At 36.3% G+C, this 25044-nt stretch overlaps 1 protein-coding gene across 1 annotated transcript in view; it reads left to right on the forward strand.

The window, feature by feature from the left end:
• Positions 1-15118, forward strand: part of LOC144181451 (guanine nucleotide-binding protein G(o) subunit alpha) — a 52972-nt gene extending 37854 nt beyond the window's left edge. Inside the window, exons 4-8 of the mRNA XM_077709951.1 lie at positions 67-227; positions 5206-5334; positions 8277-8406; positions 14392-14545; positions 14685-15118. Coding sequence (XP_077566077.1) covers positions 67-227; positions 5206-5334; positions 8277-8406; positions 14392-14545; positions 14685-14872 — 762 coding nt within the window. The 3' untranslated portion in view covers positions 14873-15118. The remainder of the gene's footprint in view (positions 1-66; positions 228-5205; positions 5335-8276; positions 8407-14391; positions 14546-14684) is intronic.
• Positions 15119-25044: the final 9926 nt, after the last annotated feature.

Raw genomic sequence — 25044 nt, forward strand, 5'->3', positions numbered from 1 at the left:
TTACATATTTACGCTCACGAGACCAGCTCATGACATTATTCTCCTCTGCTTTCTCTCTCTCTCTAGGCGGATGCGAAAATGGTGTGTGACGTGGTTAGTCGTATGGAGGACACAGAGCCTTACTCCAGCGAGCTGCTCTCCTCCATGATACGTCTCTGGTCCGACTCGGGCATCCAAGAATGCTTCAGTCGGGCTCGGGAGTATCAGCTCAATGATTCAGCGCAATAGTGAGTAAACACAACATCAAAAGAATATAATTTCAGCTATCTTCTGGTTTTTGGATGTTTTGAATCCATATAAAAATAGTGAAATCAAATCACAGGAGGTGTGCACCAGTATAATTATTTTATAATTTTCTCAATGTGATCATACACATGCTATTATTGCACAGAGTCAATGACCATTACCAATACTGGCTCTGATTTATACTGAGTGCCCATGCGTGGGTGGAGATGGAGGCAGCAGGGGGAAAAAAAACAACAAACGAGTAGGGGAGGGGAGCCATTTACGTTAAGTGCCATGTTTGTGCATGCACTTCTTGTTCAACTGTGCACCATAGATCATGTGAAATGACATACCATGATGGAGGGAGTAGTTTGATTACTGACAATTTCAGTTAGTTGCAGTTTGCTGTAAAATCAGCTGTATTCTTTTAACATCTGTAAAAACTGATAACAGCATATAGTATATATAGCGGTTAGCACATTGGCCTCACAGTTCTGGGATTCTGGGTTCGAATCTGGGCCTGCGTAGAATTTCTCTGAGTACTTTCCTCCTACATTCCAAAAGCGTGCATGGTCGGCTGATTGGACACTCTAAATTGCCCCTAGGTATGAATGTGAGTTATTGTAGTTGTCCAACTCCTTGTGCCCTGCGATCGGCTGGCCACCGATTCACGGTGTCCATTGAAGTCAGGTGAGTGAACACCCTACACCATGAGGTAGGTGGCTGTCTTGGAGCTTCATAGGAACGGAAATAAAGTAATCCTTCAAATATCATGGATAATGTAGACCAGACATGGCTGCCTTTACCCGAAAAACCGACCACCCCTATTATTAGTACCATATTACAGTAATCCCTCGAATATCGCGATTAATGTAGACAAGACATGGCCGCGATAATTTAAAAATTGCAGAGTAGGGTCAGCCCTATTTAAAAAAAACTATAAAGGCCACAGCTTAAAGCCACTGAGTGAAAATTTGAAAAATTCCACCATTTCTACACCATTTTTACTTAGAACGCTAACCATTCTGGATAGTCACTCTCCTCTGAGCATTTCTGCAACATTATTGTGAGCTCACGTGCACAGAATTCGTTTGTGCTAAATGTCACATTAAAGATTGACGACAGCTTCCTGTGGTGTTCTGGCCTGCAGAGGCTCTGTGTGTGTGAGACTCGAATCTAAAAAAACTTCTGTTCTCTCTTTTCATACAGTGGACTTTCAACAATGTTATCAGTGACTTGCTGTCTTGGGTAATTGGTAGATTCTTTTTAAATTCCCAAGGGTGTTAATATAGTATCACCCTGTCAAAAGCAGAAATTTCTATTCTAAGAGTACTGCCTTGAAGCCTCCTCTGCCTTTCTCAAACGATTGCTTGTTGACCTATTTACCACAATGCACATATGTTTATGTATAGCATCATCATTCCCCTTTATAGTGATGTAATGAGTATGGGGGATGTAAACCAAATCCATATAATCTCTTGAACATTTAATTTAGTGTTTTATTGACGCACAATCAACCTTTTGCATTTCAGTTTAAATATTTTTTTTTTTACATTTTGATGACCTTATCCAGCCTAACTTACTTGTTACAGTATTCAGCTATTTAATTCATTATCATCACAAGGTGTCGCAGGGGTGCTGTTGCCTAGCCCAGCAAAATATGGGCACCAGACATGGAATTGGTGGCCAGTCAATCGAAGGGCGCAAGGACTCATACCTAGGGGTAATTTAGAGTGTTCAAATGGCCTACCATGCTCCTTTTTGGGGGATGTAGCAGAAAACCAGAGTTTTGTTTTTCTGTATCTGCATTTCTCCCCTTCTTACTACTGTCACAATTAAATTTCCAAAATACGGGATGAATAAAGTTATTCAATCAATCAATCAATCAAGAACATGCAAACTCCACACATCTCAGGTCTGGCCCGAGATCGAATCCTCGACCCCAGAAATGTGATGCCGTCACGTTAAACACCAGGCAGCCTTACCGTATTTACTCGCACATAAGCAGCCTGCACGTATAAGATCCACTCTTATAATTGCCTTATAATTGTTGAATTTTACATTTTCTTACATTTTCCTGCATATAAGCCACCCCTGATTCAATTTCACCTCCATATTCATGCTTTTACTAAGGATTACAAATGTGTTACTTTGAAGGGAAAATCTCAAAAATAATCAATTCTGAGATACTGTATGAATCAAAAGCACATTTTTTGGGGCCAATATCATATGTTATTATGTAGAATCTTTTACATCCCAAGAATATGGTTAAGATTTTAATCAATGGCTGAGAATTGTTCATACCAAAAAAGGAACCAAATATAATCTCAAAGCCATCTCAATCCCTTGAGATGAAAATGTGAACTGAAGAGATGTTCTTGCTGTAATACAGCATTAAAGAACAGTACACTAAGTTGTGATTATTCTTGGCATTCTTAACCTGATTTTTATTGCTGATTCACCAATGCAGCTATTTGTCTTTTTTGATTTATGCAGATCAATAATTGGGCCTGTCGGGGGAATTTTTCATGACAGCACCACGGGTTGTTTGATGAATGAGAAGCTGCTCACTCATTTGTTAGGTTGAACGACTGGGCCAGACAGCGTAAATTTCAGAACAATAACAATATCACATCATTTTACGACAACTTGCAGCATTTCACAGTGCAACCAACTGAGTTCTTTACTTTCTTTCGATAACAATATACATACATAATATTGTCAGTTATTTTCCACTGAAACGTGTAGACTGTTGCAGTCAATATATTTTTTTTAATCTGGTTCTTCACATTTCCTTTTCTAAACTTTATTTACAGGTACTTTGTTAACAAAAAATAGTCTTTATCCTATTATGTATGTGATGAGGGAAGATGATAAACATTTACTGAAAAACTTCAACTTTCCAACTCTTTCTCAAACATCTGCGCCCTTATGTGTTGTGTTGTATCGACATGTTTATATGAATAGTAATTTGCTATACTCGAAACAAAAAGTGCTCTCAAGCAAATATCAATCTACGTAGTACTTAGTCGGTATATATCTATGTGGATGAAAGGACATAATTACTTTTTTGTGTTAATGGCTAAGTGTTATGAGACAGGCATGACTGTCGTAACAGAGTAAGTGGTCATATTAGATTCAAAAAGGTATTTAGGTTAAATAAATAAATTTGTTTCTTCCCTACGGATTGCTATTCATTGCGCAATATGGAAACAATCATAGAGGGTTGAAATTACTAGCACTACTTTGTTAAAAAGAGCAGCCCGGTGTGTGTGTGTGATTAGTACATCGGCCACACAGTTCTGGGGTCCTGGGTTCGAACCCAGGTCGGTCCAACTGTGTGGAGTTAGCATGTTTTCCCTAGGCTTGTGTGGGTTATCTCCAGTTTCTTCCCACAGTTCAAAAACATGCACAGGTGGCTGGTTGAACACTCTAAACTGCCCTTAGGTGTGAGTGTGAATGGTTGTCAGTCTTCTCGTGCCCTGCAATCAGTTGGCCACCGATGGTGTCCCCTGCCTTGTGCCCAAAGTCAGCTGGGTTAGGCTCCGTCAAGCCCCGCAACCCTTGTGAGGATAAAGCAGTTCAGAAAATGAGGTATATATTTTATAAAATATATTAAACACCCCCCCCAACACTCACGCATTCATATTGGCCTACATCATTATCACTTCAGACGAATCCATTTCATTAGACTGCCTTTTGATTTAAATTCCTATGCCATGTGTGACACCTTCTGAGGACATATCGTACTATCCACCCACGCTGAAGGTCATAAATCAAGTCCGCCTAATTACTGGGCAGCATTTTGCTACAGAATTGCTGTTGACTAACATGGAAATGTAATTTCATATCGCACATATTACCTCACTTGACACAAAATAGCAAACAGTACTTTTTTTAAAGGTAAAGAAATTGACCAAAGTCCAACTGAGTTCTTCCATTCTTTCATCATTTGTTATTTGTTTACTATATTTTTTTTGACTTAAAGTTACAATGCAAGTTGGAGTTAAAATAATTGAATTCCTGTCTTATATTAAATAGATTTCCACATAAAAATACAACTTATGCTCAGGTTTGATTTGCGTTTTATGCTTTCATATTGTGCTTTTTTTTTAGCTTGTAATACTTATATCCTGGAGTGACTTATAGCCCAAAATAATGAATGATTATATCTTTGCTTCATTGCCCGTTACAACTATTCCAAACTCCTGTTTAACTACCCATCAGATCAGAGCATCTGTAATTCTAGCTAAAAGAGATTACTTCATTGATCTGCAATGACACATTTTCATGATAAATGGGGTGGAGTTTATTGCCACTGTTAATATTATGTGTATAATATCACATATTTTCAATTGTATACCAGAAACATGGCTGAATCAAGTTTCCCCATTACTCTTCTCACTTCACTCTGGTATTATCAGAACACATTGCAGATAATTTTTTATTGTTTGGACTCCAGATGCAAAAGCTAATAACAAAAGTACATAATTATATTTGAAGAATTGTTGCCAGCTGACTAAAACATCCATCATTCCCCACAATCGTTAGCTAATGTTTATCTAACCTAGCAGTCTAACAGAGTGGCTTGGTCCAGGTTTTGTTATTGTTTTCGACCCTAAATATTTCAGATATTTTATATAATAGGTTTAAGGTTAATTTCGTAGGAGATACAATTGCTGGCATTTTATTGTATTATGTTATATTGTATTAATAGATGTTAAATATAATATAACTTATAGAATAAAATATTTTTTTAAATATCATTACTAATAGTGCTGTCAAGTATTTCGTTTTTATTGTCGTTTAATGCTTTTTGGCAATCTGAGCATTAATTTAAGTGAAATATTTTTGAATAATTTCAGTTAATAACAGTCTATTGGAATACCTGGTATTAATTTTACTTGTTTTCCCTTCTTGTGTGATTCTGATCGGCCATGTAAAATATATTTAATAATATAATTTTCTTGCTTTGTACAGCTATCTAGACAGCCTTGATCGGATTGGCGCTGCTGACTACCAGCCTACAGAGCAGGACATTCTGAGAACTCGGGTGAAGACGACCGGCATTGTGGAGACACACTTTACCTTCAAAAACCTCCACTTCAGGTACAAGAACAAAATAATCGGTCGGAAACTCACCAAACGCAACCAAAAAAAAAACACATATTGCCTGCAACTCTGCTCTTACGCCTCTTTCATGATTTTTTTGTAATTGTAAATACGCAATGAAGATAGCATCATATGTTCCGATCACTCATTATGTCAAAGATTATTTTGCCAGCATGGGCCTGTGAGAATGAAGAGTCTGGTTTTCAAATTCGGTTAGAATCTTTATTTCATATTCTTTAAAGCTTTTGAGTGCACACTGCAACGTATTGCAAGATTTAATGAGAACCACTGAAATTCTTTGTGAGACACATCTATTGAGAGAGTAACGATCAATATGACTCTGCCCAGAAAAAGAAAGTCTGGTGGTAAAAACTCAAAGCCTCAAACATGAGAGTAGTTCTTTGCTAAGTTTTGACAGAAAAATATTAGACTCAACTCTATGTGAAGTGCTGCAGTTCCATATATCGGCTATATTGTTCACTCAATAAAGGGTGTGCCGCCGGTGAGTAAATCCATCCCCTTCTACTAGATCAGATCTCAAACCGCGGCAGGAGAGCTTGGTAACCGCTATAGCCCAGCTGCTAGAATCCTCTCTTGAAGGCATCGGGAAGGAGGTTTCCAGGGCATACAATACATTTAATTAATACAGTGTTTCCCAACCACTGTGCCACGGTACACCACGTGTGCAATGGAAATTGCAAAAAGTCATACATTGTATTATTCAGAGAGAAAACTTTATGTGAATATAACGAGATTAAAAATGAACTATTACAAGGTTAAAATCAAAATGATGAATGTTAAATTATAGATTGTATATTATTACAAGATTCAGATTATGAAACAGTCATTTTGTTGCTTATTTTTCTCTAACATAACCCATTGTTTGGTTTCTATGGCATCAACTTTTGACGACATAAAGTCCGCGTGAGCACAACATTTTTTTTGCATAATATTAGGAGATTTACGTACAAATATTTGTAGATAAGTCATAAAATTATGTGATTAAAAGCATTACATTACTTATTTTTGCATCATTCCAATCGGATGTTATTCAAGGTCGTTCAGGATTATTCAGAGTCCGCAGAGATCAAGGTCAGTGTGGAAAATTAAATTATGGAATCATTTTGGTGGTTTATGTGATTCCTGCCAATAAAACTTTGATGAGAATGGCAATTGTTCATATAGGCAACATAATTTTAAATCAAAAGATTTTCAGATAGTGGTGTGCCTTGAGATTTTTTTCATTGCAAAAAGTGTGCCGTAGCTCAAATTAGGGTTGGAAAACACTGATTTAATGCACTTGCATGCCCCTGTGACATCAATCCAGTAGCTCTCTCATAGTGCAAATGGCAATTGAGCCATATAAGGATTAAGAGGGAACCTTGGGGATGAAGAATTAAACTCCCTCAAGTGTTTTAAAACTCTGCCTTACTTGAAACATGTACTTAATGTGGTTTTAAAACAGCAAAGTCCAATTCATTTCAGTTATTAAACATTCAATTTCATCATAAAAATAAACCTGTTTGAACCCTGTACCAACTTTGACTTTGGACTATGTACAGTGAAACAATCGCATCATAACAATTGTACAGGGTTGTGATTTCTATTTTTTTTTTTTCGTGGCCACCCAGTGGTGCAGTGGTTCTTCCGCCTGACTTTAGTGCGGGAAGTCTGGGTTTCATTCACGCTCGGTGGCAGTATAATTTTGAGCGTGAGTGTCCTGCGATTGATTAGCCACCAATTCGGGTCTGTTGACCGCTTGCTGCCAAAGGTTGACACTCGTATTTCAAGGTATTACTGAACGCGTATGCATGGTGGATAACTGACACGGCAAATGCCCATCGTCAACTCAAGTACTGTATATAACCTGGTTGCATTTACAAGGCGTTTTATTTCCTCTCAAGGAGGATAACTGTACTTGTAGCACGAAAACAGATGTGAGTGATACTTTCCAAATTAGACTTCAGGTAACATACTCTCAGCCCATTATTGTCTCAGATTCTGAAGCGAGTTGGGAATGTCATATCTTAAGTGAAGCGTGAGTGTTACAATCAATACTAAATGCTTTTAGAAGAGGAGTGGTTTGAGCTAAAGATTTAACTAAACTCTACATCAGGGAACTTCTATAGATGGTCAGGTTTACTTTTCACAACTGAAAGCTGCCAATTCAAAATGGATAAACATGTGGTCTTTGATTGCTAAATACTATAAATCAATCACCCGAAGTGAACCATGAGGGGCCATGTCTAGTCATACCAGTATAAAATTCCATAAACAAGCATCCAAACTCCCATTTAAACATTCAATTAATGTAGCAGACAAAGCTCTAGGCTAATTTATTTTATTTGGAGCACACACAGTATCCCTTAATATAAAATAGTAGGGACCAAAAGTGAATAAGATTCCTTGGGAAGAGAACATGTTCAGAAGCTTGGAAAAAGGCTGTACCGAAAGCACATTAGATAAGGATTGACCCAGGAGCATTAACCAGTTTTAAGGGTTTTTTTTCCCCATATTGTGGTTTACTCCTATTTTCCCTGTGTATCGGCATCTACCTCTGTGTTTCTCAGATCATCTTACATTATATCTTGCCATTTTGAAATATAAAAAATGCATATGAAGAAATAATTTCATGCCAAAAATTATACTATATTTTAATGGTTTCTGTATCCATATATTTTGTCACAATGATATTACAGTTCTTGTTAAAACTACAGGCTGTCAACAGGTTTCTTAAAAAAAATCTCACAGAACATAAAAAAAATCTTTGAATAAATGTATTGCTCACTGATGTTGATTCCAATAAGCATATTTGTTAATATTTTATTAATTACCATATTTATAAGCAAGACTGCCTAACCTGTCTGCAATGCAAAATATAGACTATCTGAGCGTTAAGACCAATCTGTAAACTTGCAATTCTACTGTTTATCAATCAGGCTGTTTGATGTTGGGGGCCAGAGGTCAGAGAGGAAGAAGTGGATCCATTGTTTTGAGGATGTGACTGCTATCATTTTCTGTGTCGCACTGAGTGGATACGACCAGGTGTTGCACGAGGATGAGACCACGGTAAGGGCTTGCTTTTCTTAGTATACCTCACTATTTTGTGTCAATTACGCTGGACTTACATTACATTATCCAGGTGACCGATCAAAATCGGACCATATGTAAGTCCTTGTGGGTGCCAAGATGAAAATAATATTTGTGTATTTGTAGTGGAACTGTTTTGTGAGACAACCACTCTAAATTACCCTTCTGTAATTATGTCATGTGACGTGAAACAAACATTTAAATATCAAAATATCATGCGAGCTGAGTAATATTTATAAGGCCCAAAATGTATTGTTTGATATTAGCATTAAGTAGCTGCTGTGTTCAGATGAAGTGCTGCATAATATCCTCTTATGTGTCGTTATCATGGGTTTGCTCTAGACAGTGGCAATCTGTGCAGATGTCGACAGCTGCGCTATTTTTAACACAAGTGTGATCATTTTTGATAGAAGACGTGTCAGTGATCTGCCACAGAATACCCAAATGCCATAACGCTTCTCTAACATAAGATAAGACTCTCCTACACTCCAATTATATCAGTAATGAAAAACAGCTACACAATGTCCATTTCTTTCTTCTACCAATCACTCTCCAGCAAATCTGTCTGCAGCATTTTACCCACAAGTTGTAAATGAGCATCTGTTGTCCCCTGAGATTGATGCATAGCACAACCTGCTTTAGTGCGAAAGTGGTCTGATTAAATGATGTTTTTATGGTTTAAAATTCTTTATGTAACTATTCAACCTTTTAAAACGATACTGTTTGTTTTGTTCAATCTAGGTGTGTTCCTTTAAGTACAAAAATGTTTGTGTGCGGTTTTGTTGTTGCGTTTTATATCAAGTGGCAGAGATGTGGAGCTTTAAAATCAAAATGGTGGTCCATATGCATGCAGCGGCCCATTTCTAATATAGGACACCTGTGTCCGAATACTGGGTCGGCATCCTCCATCGAAGCAGGACTCTGGCGGATGCAATCAATGGAGGACCTGCCACCCCAGTAAACAAATGGAATGTTCACCCTTTGGCATATTTGCTGTTTCTGTCACTATCTCATTTTACTACTGTAAAATTTAGTCTATAAAAAAAAATACAGCTAGAGTTAAATTGATATAGAATTATATTTGCACTTTACTCTATTATAGATGTGATGAAATCCAAAGCATACCAAAAACAGACAATAATTATTGTAAACGGTAAACAAACCCACGAGAGGAATGTTGATATTTTGTAAACCGTTACATCCCACGCATACAGCAGTGTGGATAGGGATTTCAAGCATGAAGAAAAGACCCAGGAAGTTTCGAAACTCAGAAAATCTTACATGCACAATATTTCTGACTTAAAGAAAGAGTAACGCTAATTCTCAATGAGATAAAAACAAGAGCTCACCAATTGTGGGAGAGTCTCAAAGATATTAAAGTATAGAAATACACAAGTTGCTTTAACTTTCTTTCATAAGTAGATACAAATTTAAATTTTTAAGGTTACAGCGAGTAGTCCACCATTTCGGTGAAACATAACATTGGACAGGGAAGAAATTCCCCACATAGCAAAGTGTTGCAGCTATTATAGTCCTCTTTTGGAGTTAGTTTGCTGCTAGCCTCTCACAGTAGAAACGGATTGGACCCTAAATGGAACAGAAAGATCATAATTCACTGCCAAACCATCAGGTTCAAATGGATTGGAAGTCTATCACCATCAGTGTCAACCAATGTAAAAACTAAATCAATTCACTAGAGCTACTAATAAAAAAATCTGCTTAAATGCATAACGTCTATTTGGTCCCATTAAGTTTGTCAAGAAATAAAGCTTAGCTATTCTACAAGAGCTTTAAGGATTACAAAGAGGGGTAAGGGGTAGAACTGGGATGGGCCCAATGTCTCGCGATTGGCCTGTCAACGCCTCAGGATCCACCTTGATGAATTTGATGAAGTTGCAGAGTAGAGGATTCTAAAGCTGTTGTCCCTACAACCTGACCTCGGGTGAATCAGCAGAAGATGAATGGTTGGATGGATAAAATAAATCAGTTTTTTTCCCATCCGTAAGAGGACGAGAAATTGAATAATAGCCTGTTGGCAGTGGTCACTCCTGTGTCCAGTAAATCCTACCCTTTCTAAAATGCAGGCTTGTGGCTCTTCACTAAATTAAATAAACTTGGTCTAAAACAGCCCTTTGTCTGGCTCACGTTGGTCTAGGTTTAGACGGGGAACCAAAATAGGCCCCATGTGTGTCGAAGGAGGGAAGCTTTGGAAACAAATAGAAATAGCAAGATGGTGGGAACAGAGTATTCAGAGTGACCGGAACAGCATGACTGTGAGAAAGCAAATTAAAATTCCAATCACTCCCTTCTTCCTTTCTTCATCTTTTGGCGTTAAAGGACTCTGCATGTATGGATGGTGTTAAAACCGAAATAGACAGACAAGCCAGAGTGCTGCCATTTGCAGAGATCCAGCTACATTGATGATACTTGGCCAAAAGATGACTCTACTCACCATCTGACTCAGTGGGATAGCATTTTAACATGTAAAAAGCTGCAAATCCTCTGCTTGACATAATAAGTGTCAGAGTTCATTACGAATGTTCTACACGGATAATAATAGTAATGATAACTAGGCCATGTGTAATACCTCAAAAGACCCAAAGCCAGTTAGTTATGTTAGGCATAGGCTAGAAAATAAAGGAGTGGACCCATGTGTAGGCAAGCCAAGGGGGACACAAGGATGGGGTGCCAAATTTTTTTTTTGGAAGTCTTGTACTTAAAATTCAAATACATTCAAAACAGAACTCAGAGGAAACACTAACAAATCAAACCACAACTAAATAAACAAGGAGAGATACATGAATGCTAGACAATCCAACAACAGGCTGAACACGTTAAAGGGGTTAAATACGCAGAGACGGTGGGCTTAGACACAGGGGCGAAAACAACACAAGGTGAAATCATTGGAAAATCATAAGGAAAAGCCAGAAAGTGGGAGAAAAAGAAGACAATAATCATACCCCCAAAAGAAACCAACCTATGCCATTTCTGTGCCATCTGTCTGCCATCGTAAAGCCAAACAAATACTCAGTTGAAATCGCTTGCATTTACATTATTGGGACCTTGAGGCTATTACAAAGCGGGCATACTCAGAGTTTAATCCAAAAATTGATGTTTTGGATGTTGTTAAATCTTAGATAGATCATTAGAACTGCCTGCTGGTTCAAAAGCTGTACTCTTAAAGCAGACATGTCCAAAGTCCGGCCCGCGGGCCAATTAAGGCCCGTGGACAATTTTTTACCGGCTCGTGGCCTCTATCATGAAATCAATAATACGCGGCCCGCCAGCACTGTTGACCACAGTATAAAATACATGAGTTCATTATTTTTTTTGTGATGGTCAAAATCACAGTTTGAATATGCAGTGATCATTGTTTTGTTTTCAGCACTGTTCCTACAGTGAGCATATAATAGTGAATAATATGTGATGTTTCACATGAACTTAGATATCCTTGATAGTTTTCTTAATTTTTTTGTGGTTTGTGATTTCGGTAAAAACCTAAATGTAAAAAAAAATGTAAAAGTAAAAGTATGCCATTTGTAATTAAAAAAAATCCCAAAGGGTTAATTTGTATTTAATGTTAATGGTTCAAAGAATGTCAGGCTAAATAGTCGGCCCGCACACATTTTCACCTTACAAAATCTGGCCCTCTTTGCAAAAAGTTTGGACACCCCTGTCTTAAAGTATCCCATGATATCATCATCTTATCACACTCTGCTGGACATTGTTCCAGATTAAGTCCTAATAGTTGGAAGACCTGTTGACTGCTTTACTCAGCGATAAATTGAGTTTTAGCTAAACATTCTTGCCTTGCCAATAGTATGTGGAACAAAAGTTGTTTTTATTAGTTAGGTCTAACAATTTTTTTAAACATTTTTTTAGATGCAGTGTTAAAAAACGAGGCACAGTTTTTCACATCAAGTTCTTCAAAGCTTTACAGGACAGTGAAAGCATCAAATATGAAATAAACAACCTTTTAATACAATTTAAATCAGACTATAATGTTTTTACATGTAGAGTTAACCCATGAAGAAAAAAATGGCATCCTAGAAAAAAACTATTGCACAAAATACTGACATTATCTTATTATAATCAGCATAACCTAACAGAACATTAATTTCCTACTTTTTCTCCTAGTGAAATAAGAAGCACACTGAGATATCCGAGATGGGCACTACATACACTATTTCCTTGATTTACGAACAATTTATTCGGTGTTATGATTGCTGATTGTAATTTTTTGCCCTGCAAAAAAACATGTTTATTGTTGCTCATTATACAAATGGGAGATATTCCCATCTCTAAATTAGCCTTACCTGACAAAAAAAACAATACCTGCCTGCTGAGATCTATTTTAAGGCTCAGGTAAAAGTCATCTTCTACTTCCATATATGGTGCGTCCTAATTAGAGCCACTGAGCTGCCTTAGGCTGTTGATCAACCTGTTTTGCGCTTGTGTTTGTGGTCTGAGTCCTGGGTTTCTGCAGAAATTGTTTAGAGGCCAAGTGTGTGTGTGTTTTTGTGATTGAGAAACACTTTAAAGTTGTGTGAAACATCAACAGCCCTGGAGTGCAGCAATGGAGCTAGTATGAGTAGATTAAGTACCCAGATGACTCTTCTCTACCCCAGTGTTTTCCAACCTTTTTTGAGCTGCGGCACATTGAAAAAATCTCAAGGGACACCATCATCTGAAAATATTTAAATTTAAAACAATGCCACATTTATTAACAATAGCCATTAAACACATTTTAGTAATATTAAACCACTAGTTATGTGTTACTTTGTTAATACATGGCAAATTAGAAGAAATAAAACATTTTTTTCCAATCCAATATCCTTTTTGGTGTTTTTTCAGAGGGTTGGAACGAATTAATTTGTTTTTAGTTCATTTCAATGGGAAACGGTCGTTAGGGTTACGAGAATATCGACATACGAGCTCAGTCCTGGAACGCATTAAGCTCGTATGTCGAGGTACCACTGTAATGTAATGTTTTTAATCACACAATTTTATGACTTTTCTCCAAATAGTACTTAAATCTTCTAATATTACGCCAAAAGTTGATGCCCTAGAAACCAAACAACTTCAGATTAGAGAAAAATAAGCAAAAAAATGACTGTTTCTTTGAATCTTGTAATAGTATAACCTATAATTTAACATTTATCATGTTTTGATTTTAACCCTGTAAAAGTTAAATTTTAATCTCAATATATTCATATACATTTTATCTGAATATTACATTGTATGACTTGAATTGAATGTGCCTGATTAATAAAAAACATACACAATTGATAAATCCAAGAAGCTTATGCGATATAATAAATTTTTTTGTGTTTGTTTGCATGAAGCTTTTCGTCATCACGAACACAGTTTGTTTTGTGTAGTCAAGTGTCGGTTTCAGTGTTCTGTCATTTATTTTATAAAGTTGTGAAGTAGTTTGCCTTTCTGTTTTAGTTGCCAAAGCAATATTGTTTTTGATGAGCCAGGAAAATTGTCTTACACATTGTCATACATTTTTTATTATCCCTTTGGAAGCAACACTCTGCTTTTGTTTTGTCTTGCAGGTTTGTTTGTTTGTCTAAAGCACAGCCTGTACGTTTATGTCGCTTATTTATGAGTAGCTACATCTGACTAAGTACAATAGTTGTTCCTCTCCTCGTGCCCTGCAATTGGCTGGCCACCGACTCAGGGGTGTCCCCCGCGTCTAGCCCGTTTTCAACTGGGCTAGGCTCCAGCACCCCCCGCGACCCTAATGGGATAAAGCGGGTCCGAAAAAATGAGATGAGACTTAATGTGTGAATATTATGTTTTTGTTATTCAAAATCTTGAAATTAATGTCCACAGCAATTTTATTTATTTTTGACTTGATTCCAGAAAATATTTTTAAAATGTGTTTCATTTTAATTGTCTATATTTTTAATTTAGAAAACACAACATCCTCATTAGTTTCAAATTTTCCTTCCATAGAATCGCATGCATGAGTCGCTGATGCTTTTTGACTCGATCTGCAACAACAAATTCTTCATTGACACATCCATCATCCTCTTCCTCAACAAGAAAGATTTGTTTGCAGAAAAAATCAAGAAGTCAGCGCTCAGCATCTGTTTCCCTGAGTATACAGGTAAGACACATTTCTGCCATAGGAACTGATTGGATTTGAAATGGAAAATCTCCTCTAAATATGCATGCTTGCGTGTGTTCAAAACTCCCACTTTCAAGTAACAGCCTGGTTTTCGTCTGCCTTTGTCGTCTCCTTGCAGGACCAAACACCTACGAAGATGCAGCAGCTTACATCCAAGCACAGTTTGAGAGCAAAAATCGCTCCCCAAATAAAGAAATCTACTGTCATATGACCTGCGCTACAGATACAGGGAACATCCAGGTGGTGTTTGATGCCGTGACCGATATCATCATTGCCAACAACCTTCGAGGATGTGGCTTGTACTAAGCAAGACCCCATGTACCACACCCCCTTTCTCCCTCTCTCCTTCCTGTCTTCTTGCACCTCGCCCTTTTCCATTTTCTCTTCCTCTGACACTGCTGTGGAAATGATGATGTAACGATACTTATTCCAAAAAAGAAGAAAAGAAAAATGCAACTAGGTACATATTATTGAAAAAAAAAACGTTGAAAATTCTAGGCCTACATATATGTATATATACACGTGTGCGTGTGTGTATATGTGTGTGTGTGTATGTATGTGTATATATATATGTATATATATATATATATATATATATATATATATATATATATATATATATATATATATATATATATATATATATATATATATATATATATATATATATATATATATATATATATATATATATATATATATATATATATATATATATATATATATATATATATATATATATATATATATATATATATATATATATATATATATATATATATATATATATATACATATATATACATATATAAATCACATATACATAGATAAATTGTTTTTAGTTTTTGTTCCTTGCTCTGCCTTTTTCTCCATGTTGGCTGGCCTTCCGCCAGATAGACAAATGTGTTTTAAAAGGAAACACAAAACTGCAGCCTTCAAAACTTCTCGAACATAGTTGATGAAAGTCTGTGTTCAAATCTAATTTCCTTTTCCAGTCGTGTCTTTTGTTGCTAACAATATATCTTTTTTTTTTATTATTATTACCTTGGATATGAATTGTGTTTTATTTTTGTGTTGATCATACCTATATTTATTACATCGGCCTGTACACGGATTTGTATTCACATTTTGTTTCACCAGACAAATTTGTTGTATATTATTTTGTTTCTTGCAAAAGTAATGTTTATGTAGGAATGAATTTGAATTAATATGTGAAAATGTCTATTGCTAAAAAAGAAAAAAGAAAAAATTGAAACAGGTCGGCCAATCATAACCTTTCAACAACAAAAAAAAACACTCATGACCTGCTGAAAGTGTCAAACTGATTATTTTAACATTTGTCTTTTGTTTACATTCACAGATAGACTTCGGCAACTTTAGTTGCGCATTTCCTTTTTCAAATTGTATAAATTTACTGTTCAATGAAAAACAAAGTCTTGACATGGACAGGAAGTCCGACATCATTTTTCCTCAAATGGCTTTAGTCTGACAGCCAATGGAAAGCAGTGCCAGGTGACTCCTGCAGGTACTCTACTGTAGATAGCAATGCCTTTAGATGCAAGTGTGCGTTATAACTACCTTTCTCAATATTATAACCTGTACTAATAGTCTGGGAGTCAGGAAGGCTGGTTTTGGTTATAGAATGGTTGATTAATTTATTTATTTATTGATCACATCCTGTCTTAGACATGCTGCATCTAACTGCCCCCCTTTCTTCACTTTACACATACAGTAGACAACATCATGCCTCTTCATCTCTCACTTCCACCAGTGCATGGCACCCAGGCATACGGTTATTATTTGAGGTGGGTAAGGGCATGAAGTTGCTATAAAGGCTCAAAAGCCCTTTCATTATTCAAAATCCTGACATTGATAGCATGATATTACTCCCAGCTTTGTATAAAGTTGCCAGTTATTCAACACTGGAAGAAAAAAAATAATCTAGATGGGTATTTTTTAAAAAGTCATAAAAAATGAAAAAAAAAACTAAAAAAAAAACGTTTTTCTAAAGAAAAAAATTCAAGATCAAGAAGAAAGTGCAAATTGAAAGAGCGACAAAGGTGTTGTAATTCTTATTTAACCGGGTCATTTCCCAGTCAAGGCATAGTAATGATTGCAACTGGACCATTTTCATTGTCTCGGATTGAAAGACAATTGTGAGACAGGCTCGTGAAAGGAAAACGTTGCCCCTTTTGGCCTCTCAATTTTCTTCGTATACAAGCACTTACCATGAGGGATTAAGTTTATCCTCGTATACTACCGCTGATAAATGTTGGGGGTCAAAGCGAAACAGAGCTCACCTCACCGAGTGGAATGCCAATGCAGCAAGATAGAGGTTTTTCCGAATTTTGCTCTTATAGTAACATTTGGTCACGATGCTTGTAATATCGGCAAAAACTAATAAGATGCTAGGTGCTGGTATCATGAGGGTTCACTGTAAGTGTTCTTGTAGGACAGGGGACTCATGTCAATGCATATCTACAACTAATTTGGAATTCCAAGAGAGAGTAACATACATTTGTGATTTCTTTCAAAATAAATAGGATAGTTGTATGGACAAAAACTGATGAAGCTTGTTTGGATGATAGACAAAACACTTCTAAGGCTACGTTCCCACCGCCAGGGCTTGAAACCTGATAAATTCTGGATCGTTGTTGTGAGTAACGTTTTTTTTTTGTTTGTCACTGCTTATTGCAAAGACGGAACTCATGCCATGAGGTAAAAACATCGATGATGTCATGCGCATGCTCACAGTAACACGTTGTCTCGTGTCGCAGTGTTTACGAAAGTATGACAACGTCTCGGCTTTTATGGCAATTTTTGAGGATTTTATACGACTAGAGTGAACTTTTTATTTTCATCCTGATATTAGCCTCACGTATCAATAAGTAAAAGGTATTTTGTGTGCCTTTGTCTGCCAATGCTCATTCGTATCTTTTGTTAAACAGCTGTAACGTATATCACTTACTGATGAGGGATGAGTCGCATACATTTGGATATACATTCATTACGAAATTAATTGGTTCCAGAACTTTTTTCGTAACTTGAATTTTTCGTAAGTAGAGCAGTAATTTATATGTAAATTCTGTAATTCGTTCCACGGTCCTCAAAAAAATATCAACTAAACCCTTTAATAATGATCAAAGTGTCACTTTTTTGGGAGAAACAGACAAAAATTGAACTAAAGTTACATTTTAAAATAAAATAACTGGTACAGGAAATACATTTACGTTTTGGAGGATTTTGTAACTTGGATTTGTTTATCGTATGTTGGGGCGATCATTTGCATATCAAATGGTTTCGTAACCTGAAAAATTTGTACCTAGAGGCATTCGTAAGTAGAAACATGACTACATTCATATTACAGAGATCTCGGGTAGTCCGATTTTTTGCTGCATAGGAAATGGTAACTACCTTCCGTCTGAACACAATCTCAGACAATCAGAATAGTCCTGAGTTCATCTAATTGCAGCCTTGTGAATGAGATCGATGGGTTAGGGTTTATGACCAACTGCTGAATAATATAGTACGACAATTAAGGTTTGGAAAGTTTAATGATTATGTAGGACCCTGTTGGAGAGGTAAAAGCATACATTTCAGAATCCTCACAGTAACGTCAATGGAAAGCATTTGGGGGAAAAAAATAAATTAAAAAAATATTATGAGTGACCATAATGGAACAACAAAAATAAATGAGTATTGCTTTATGATCATGATGATCCTGTAATATTCTTCACTTTTTGCTGTGTAGCTACAGAAGTGTTTTTGCTATATATTATAATCTCCCTTTTTTTAAATAAAATCAGTTTACAAATTGGTTCCAGGTAGACAGCAAGGCAATTTTGAGCTGCAGTGCTCTGAAAAAAAATTGCATTGTAATGCTTTGAACTGTGCCCTACCGCCCTCTCTTCTTGGTAATGTTTTGCCTGTTTCCCTGCATTAGAACGCGTTTCCTCACTTAAACCTGACTAAGATGGATAGAATTCTATAATAATATCTATTTTCATTATTTTGGAAAAATAAGTCTGTTTTCTTTTGGGAGGGAGAGCACATTTCTTGCTGCGTCCGCTTGTTAGTGATGCTGCATGTTCACACATTATGGCTCTATAAAAACATTTTTTTTTCCTCTGTTACTAATTACTTTGACAAACACCTTTCAGGTCTGCAATGAAAAGCACAGTTCTCACATCACACACTTTCTTACACTCACACAATACGTGAATATCACATTTTCATATCTCCAATAGCCCCCATGGCTTCAAGGAAACTAGTTTTTTGTCTCCTGATTTAGTTTTTGAAAGAATGCATATGTGAATGATGACATTTTTTGTGGGTTTTTCTGCCATGCTCTTATAACTTCATATTTTTACAGTACATTCTGGTTTAAAAATCAGCGGGGGGTTTGTCTGTACTGCTTTTTCTCTCATCCTCCCTCCTCTTACGTGAATGGTTGTTATTTCATGTGGGATGTCTGTGATGGAAAAACAATAGAATGTAGTGTTTACATTAAAAGCCACTGTTTTCATGACTATTAAATGAGTTAACTGATTTGTCTTTTCTCCTTAAAAAAAAAAAAAAAAAATGAAAAAAAAGACTCCTTTCCAGTAGTGGGTTTGAGTTTATGATTCATAGCCAAACTCATCCATCCATTGTTGAAAAATTGATTATTTATGACATGCCAAAAAAAAAATGTTGTTTATTTACTTATTTTTAAAATAAATAAATAAAGGTGAAGTGCCACACAAATTAAGAGCTGAAGTATCCTTAACAATTCCTATTTCTTGTCTGCCAAAATAAGCCTGTCAGAGATGACAATTTTATCTCAACGAACTAAGCAAATGAGTTCAAGGGCCAATGGCTAAAAGTAACAGTAATAATTGTAAACCAGTTTTGAATATTACTGTATGGTCTTAATTTCTTCGAATACTCAAAGGCTAGCGGCTACTAGATTGAACAAACCACAGTTAGTTTGCTACTGATTTATTTACTTCTACTCTGTGAGAATTGTAATCCTCATTTAACCAGATAAAGCAGCTGAGAATATGTTCCTATTTACAATTCCAACTGTATTAAGAAGAACCTTTTTGACGAAGACAGCCATAAACAATTCATATTTTCAAACATTATTCCTTGAGAGCCATAATCAGAATTTAAAAGTAAAAATACATGAAAATGTGAGCATTTAATATTCATTTCACCACTTTGAAGTTATAAAAAAGTCTGAATTCTTTTGAGAACATTATTTCACTGTTGCTAATCAATGAGTATAAATGAGAGGATGCATGCAGAAGAGTCTAATGAAGAAAAATTATGATTTAAAAAGGCAGTTCCCAAATTCTACCACACAGGTTCGCAGAGAGCCATATACACCCCTCAAAAGAGCCACCTTTGGCTCCTGAGCCATAGGTTCCCTACCCCTGGTAAAAAGCAAAGGAGCTCTTTGAATAAGATAATTTAGTAAAATGCAATGTAAAAGTCGATTCTCCTTATGGTATTATGCATATTTAGTGTCAGCATATTCATCCATTCATTTTTCATTCCATAGGTTGTGGGGGTGCTGAAGCACAATCAATCGGATCCCTGAAATTGAATACGCGGTTTATAATCTATTGCAGTTTTATAGACTTTGAACTAATTTAGGGCAGAAGCCCAGCAAATTTTATCAAATTATTATTAATGCAGTTATCAGATATAATATAACATAGAAAATGTAACAAATTATAGGGCTAGTGGTGTCGTGTATGTAGTAATGACATAAACTGAGTTAAACTTTGGAAAGAGAAAAAAAAACTCCATTCTGAACAGATATGTTGGTGAATAAAATTTAAGAAGCATGGAAAAGTTTTCAGTGGAACAAACAAACTTTAGGAGGCAATTGAGATCCCCAAAAGACACCTGAACAAGTGCAGGTTGAGCAGAAAAGCCTGTAATATGAACCAAAACCTTTCCTCCAATGCTCTGCAGATTATATATATACATGAATTGCACCCTTAAAATAAGAAGGAATCTGACTAACAGAATTATAGATGATGCTGGGCAATAACCAGAAGAGGTAACATGGCTGTTTCTGGCGTATTTCACTTGTACATGAAGACAGTGAGATGATGATCTTTCATCATCACTGGTCTAACACGTTTTCCTCACTGGCTTCAAGAAAGAGACAGAATGTGAATGACAGTAACAAAATCAGGGATTGAGGTAAGAAGCATTCATGATAGCAGTCAGGAACTGTCAGTCATACTGTCGTCATCTCTGTTCCTCCTTCATTTTCAACCACCCCTCACAGCTTCTGTCCCAGGACATTAACAAGCAAATATTTCACATTCTTCTTATCCTGATTAATATTATCATCATACAATCACTTGAAAATGTTAACCCAACAACACAGTCAACATTCAATACAGTACCCAAATTACATCAGTGTATAATCATAAATTGCATCAAATTATCACAGTTATGCCACCTGAGGGTGTAATGGTTCTTCTGCCTGACTTTGGTGCGGACAGTCTGTGTTCGATTCCCACTTGGTGACAGTGTGAGTGGTTGTCTGTCTCTCTGTGTGCCCTTTGATTGAATGGCGACCAGTCTAGGGCAGGGGTGGGCAAACTTTTGGGCCCGGGGGCCATATTGACTTTAAAAATTTGACAGATGGGCCGGGTCAGCACATGATACGATACATATAAAAACTGCATCCGTTAACAGTACATATGAAACGTAAACAGCAAAAAAGGACTAAAGTATTAACATACTAATCACTCATCATTAAAGTAGAAAGTATAAAGTACAAAGTCAAGTATAAAGGAATGTATTAAGAGATATTAAAATGTAATTTGGCCCTCAAGTCTCCCTTTTCTGGTTCCCCAACTCATCCTTGTCCTATACGTGAAGGGCTCTGCCTGGTGGTGAATGTTTGACAAAGCATCGCCACGCCCAGTTATGCTTTTTGGCTATTTGTTTATTAATGAATCACACCAAGAATGGAAAATAATCACAGACATCACTCAAGTTTCTTAATATTCCAATGAGTGTGTTGACCTATTGGAGCTCTGCCCTCACTGGAGATGGAAACACAAATAGAATACCTTAATGAAAACCCCAAATAAATCTAATTGATACAGAATACAACTTCTTATCCTACCTTAAAACAAAGTCACACTGACTACATTATGTTATATATATATATATATATATGTCCTTTTTGACAGCACACTGTCCATTACATTTACATTCTTTAAACTGTAATTGCATCCCTCACGTCCTTCTTGCTGGTTCCTGGATGAAGGGAGACACTGATGACCCTTTATTAACCAAACAGTTTTCCCGAAGCATTGAATCAATACGCAAACACCAACTCAAACACAATGGCATCTGAATGCACGAAGACACACAGGCACACATATTCGCATCAAATGGATATTTATAGCACTTCAGCTCGAACCTTTCTGTTGCTAGGATACCAGCCAGCAAAGGATTCTCAGACATTGCACATTACTTTTGTTTTTAAAAATGAACACACATTTAATGATTTGGCAGAGTCATGTAACACACACACACACACACACACACACACACACACACACACACTTAAACTGTAAATATGATTGCGTATAGTGGGCAAGAAGAATTCTCCTGTGATTATGACCAGGGAAAATGTTGACATATTTTTTATGCTGGGCAATGGTTGCTACAGCAACAGCCATTGGCTTTACAAAATTATCCCCTTTAAAGAGAAAGACAACACCTGTAACATTGGAAAGAATCTTGTTTCACAAATCGATAAAGCTGAATTTATATTTTGTGTGTTGTGTACACATGGAAGAAAAAGATCAATAAAATCCAATGTTTCACAACTGTTAGCCAATCAAATGTGCAGATTTCAGATGGTAAGCCATTGCTTCTGACATTACTTATACTCATCTTTCTATGATGATATTGCAAAAGAGAAGTTGTTTACAAGTAAATCGTCACTTGAATAATTGAATATGCAGGATTCTGGCCCGAAGAAAACACCGTCAAATTTATAGAAATGTTGTGTATATCTAAGGTGAAAGCACCAGCATAGCTGCAGGCTATTATGTTACAGCTGACTACATTTTTCAAATGAGCTGATTGAAGTATTTATTTCATTGGTGGGACCCAGACAAGATACTGGGACTAAGGAGACGTAGATGTTGGCCAAAAAAACAAGGGGAGGCCACCACAGAGTAGGTTAGGGTTAGGGCAACATCCCTCCCACTCCTGCAATGTGCCTTGCAATAATAATAATAATAATAATCATAAAATTTTAAAAAAACACCATCTGCTTGCAGCGGTGCTGGCCTGAGAAATATTTGAATCACAGCCTGATATTAATTACATTTCGTCCATGAATTCTTATTAAATAATTCCAAATTGTCTGTTAGCTTCCTTTCATTGCGTTCCCCCCTGGTTGCACTGCTTCCAGATGTGTGTTTTCATATTGAATACATATTATTGAAAACATATTATTTGTTGCCAGGGTCAGAAATCTGCCTCAAGGCCTTCACAATCAGTTCTGCAGGCTTTGCTGCATTAATCAAACATCGATAAGACTGTTGCTTTAACCTATCAGAATTTGATTTGGTGACACCATGGCCTTCTTGCAGGCGTAGGGATACATCATCACTTTCCCCAACTATAATTGGCTAGTGATAGAGTGGACTAGCCAGAGCTACCAAAGTGTATCTGGAGCGAGCTGCACAAGCAAATATATTGTTTTGTTGATTCAATAGTGGGTTGACAAAAAATGGTTGAAGGAGGAGCAGAAATTGATTTGTTTGCAGATTGACTGTCAAAGCCATTTCCAAGGCGTACTTTTCAAGAAAAAAAAAGCTGGACATGATTAAGAAAGTTCGGAAAACAAAGCAAGCAAGCCTGTCACAACCGGGAACGAACATTTTCAGCACTAAATTGAATGAAAACATGCCAGAAATACAACAGGAAAGGTTCGACTTTCAGCATCAGCTTCGATGGCGATAGAAAAAAGGAGGAAAGAAAGGAGGATGGATATTGTGTACAGTTAAAAGGAGTTTTGGTGAGTAAAATATGGCTATATTCCCATATAATATTTCAATTGTATTTGGTTATTATTGATGTTTTTATGTGTCGCAGCTGTAGCTGCAGTAGAGGTTTTATAGCCATAAAATAGTTTTTGAGGGTTGCCGAGGGAGTTTTTGAGGGAGTCCGATAGCTGAAGGCATCACTAGGAAATTCATGCACCGCCACTGTCATCTTGTATATGTCAATATGATTATTTTCTCTCTGTGTAGACATTTATGGCATTGTGATGTTAATATGGCGCCCAAATTCAGTGAATTTCAAATTAATCATAATTACACAGTCGTTCATCATCTGTAGATTATTAGAAATATATTCATTGTGCACAGATTTTTTATTTTCTATAAAAGTAATAGTAGGCTACGGGTATGGTCCAGGAAAATGGTTAAGAGTTGTGCTGCGTTTAATTAAAGACTGTGACATGTATTCTGTCTCATCTAGTACCAGAAAACCCACTATACTTTAGTGCTGGCATGTACGTTACCAAGACCAGAAGGTGGCAGTGCTGAGTTGAGTTTCGCGGAGTACCAGACGTCAGAAATGTTGTTTCCTTTACTTTAATTCTTTTATGTGTGCAATTGAATGAACTATCTGTAATGTTGAAAGACTCATTCTTTCAGTTAAAAAAGAAAAACAAAATTAAATCCTGTTCCAGAAGAAACTATTTGTGATAGATCATGTCATCTTTTGTATTGCCGCATGAGGGCAGTGTTACCTGAAATTTGAAAATGACCTCTGACTGAAGGTGAATTTTCCAAAGGCCATTTTAATTATTTATTTAAATCCAGGCATTTCAGGCTAAATATTTTATTGAATTTAGTTGAATTGAATTCCTTTACTGTCATTATACAAGTACACATATTATTTACACATTTATACAAGTATAATGAGCATACATGTCAACCTCTGCCGATAACTGCCCTTATAAATGATTATGATTCCCCGTACAAACCCCGGTTTTTGGGGGGTTTGTACGGTGTTTGTAAGGTTTTTGGGGGGTTTGTACAGGGAATCACAATCATTTATAAGGGCAGTTATCGGCAGAGGTTGACAGGTATGCTCATTATACTTGTATAAATGTGTAAATAATATGTGTACTTGTATAATGATAGTAAAGGAATTCAATTCAACTCAATTCAATAAAATATTTATCCTGAAATGCCAGGATTTAAATAAATAAGGTATGAATGAGATACATTGAGATATTAGAAGTAGTCAACATAATAAGTACACAAAACATTTTTTAAGTACAGAAGTGCACAAGTAACGACGACAAACAAACAGATAAATAATCAATACAAATAATAATAAAAAATCAAAAAACAAATAGTGAGTTAATTGGTCAACATTCTAAATAAGTAGTAGTCAGCATAGATAAGGAAAATATCATTGAATTTAATTTG

Source organism: Stigmatopora nigra, chromosome 2, assembly GCF_051989575.1.
Source record: "Stigmatopora nigra isolate UIUO_SnigA chromosome 2, RoL_Snig_1.1, whole genome shotgun sequence".
Taxonomy (NCBI): Eukaryota; Metazoa; Chordata; class Actinopteri; order Syngnathiformes; family Syngnathidae; genus Stigmatopora; species Stigmatopora nigra.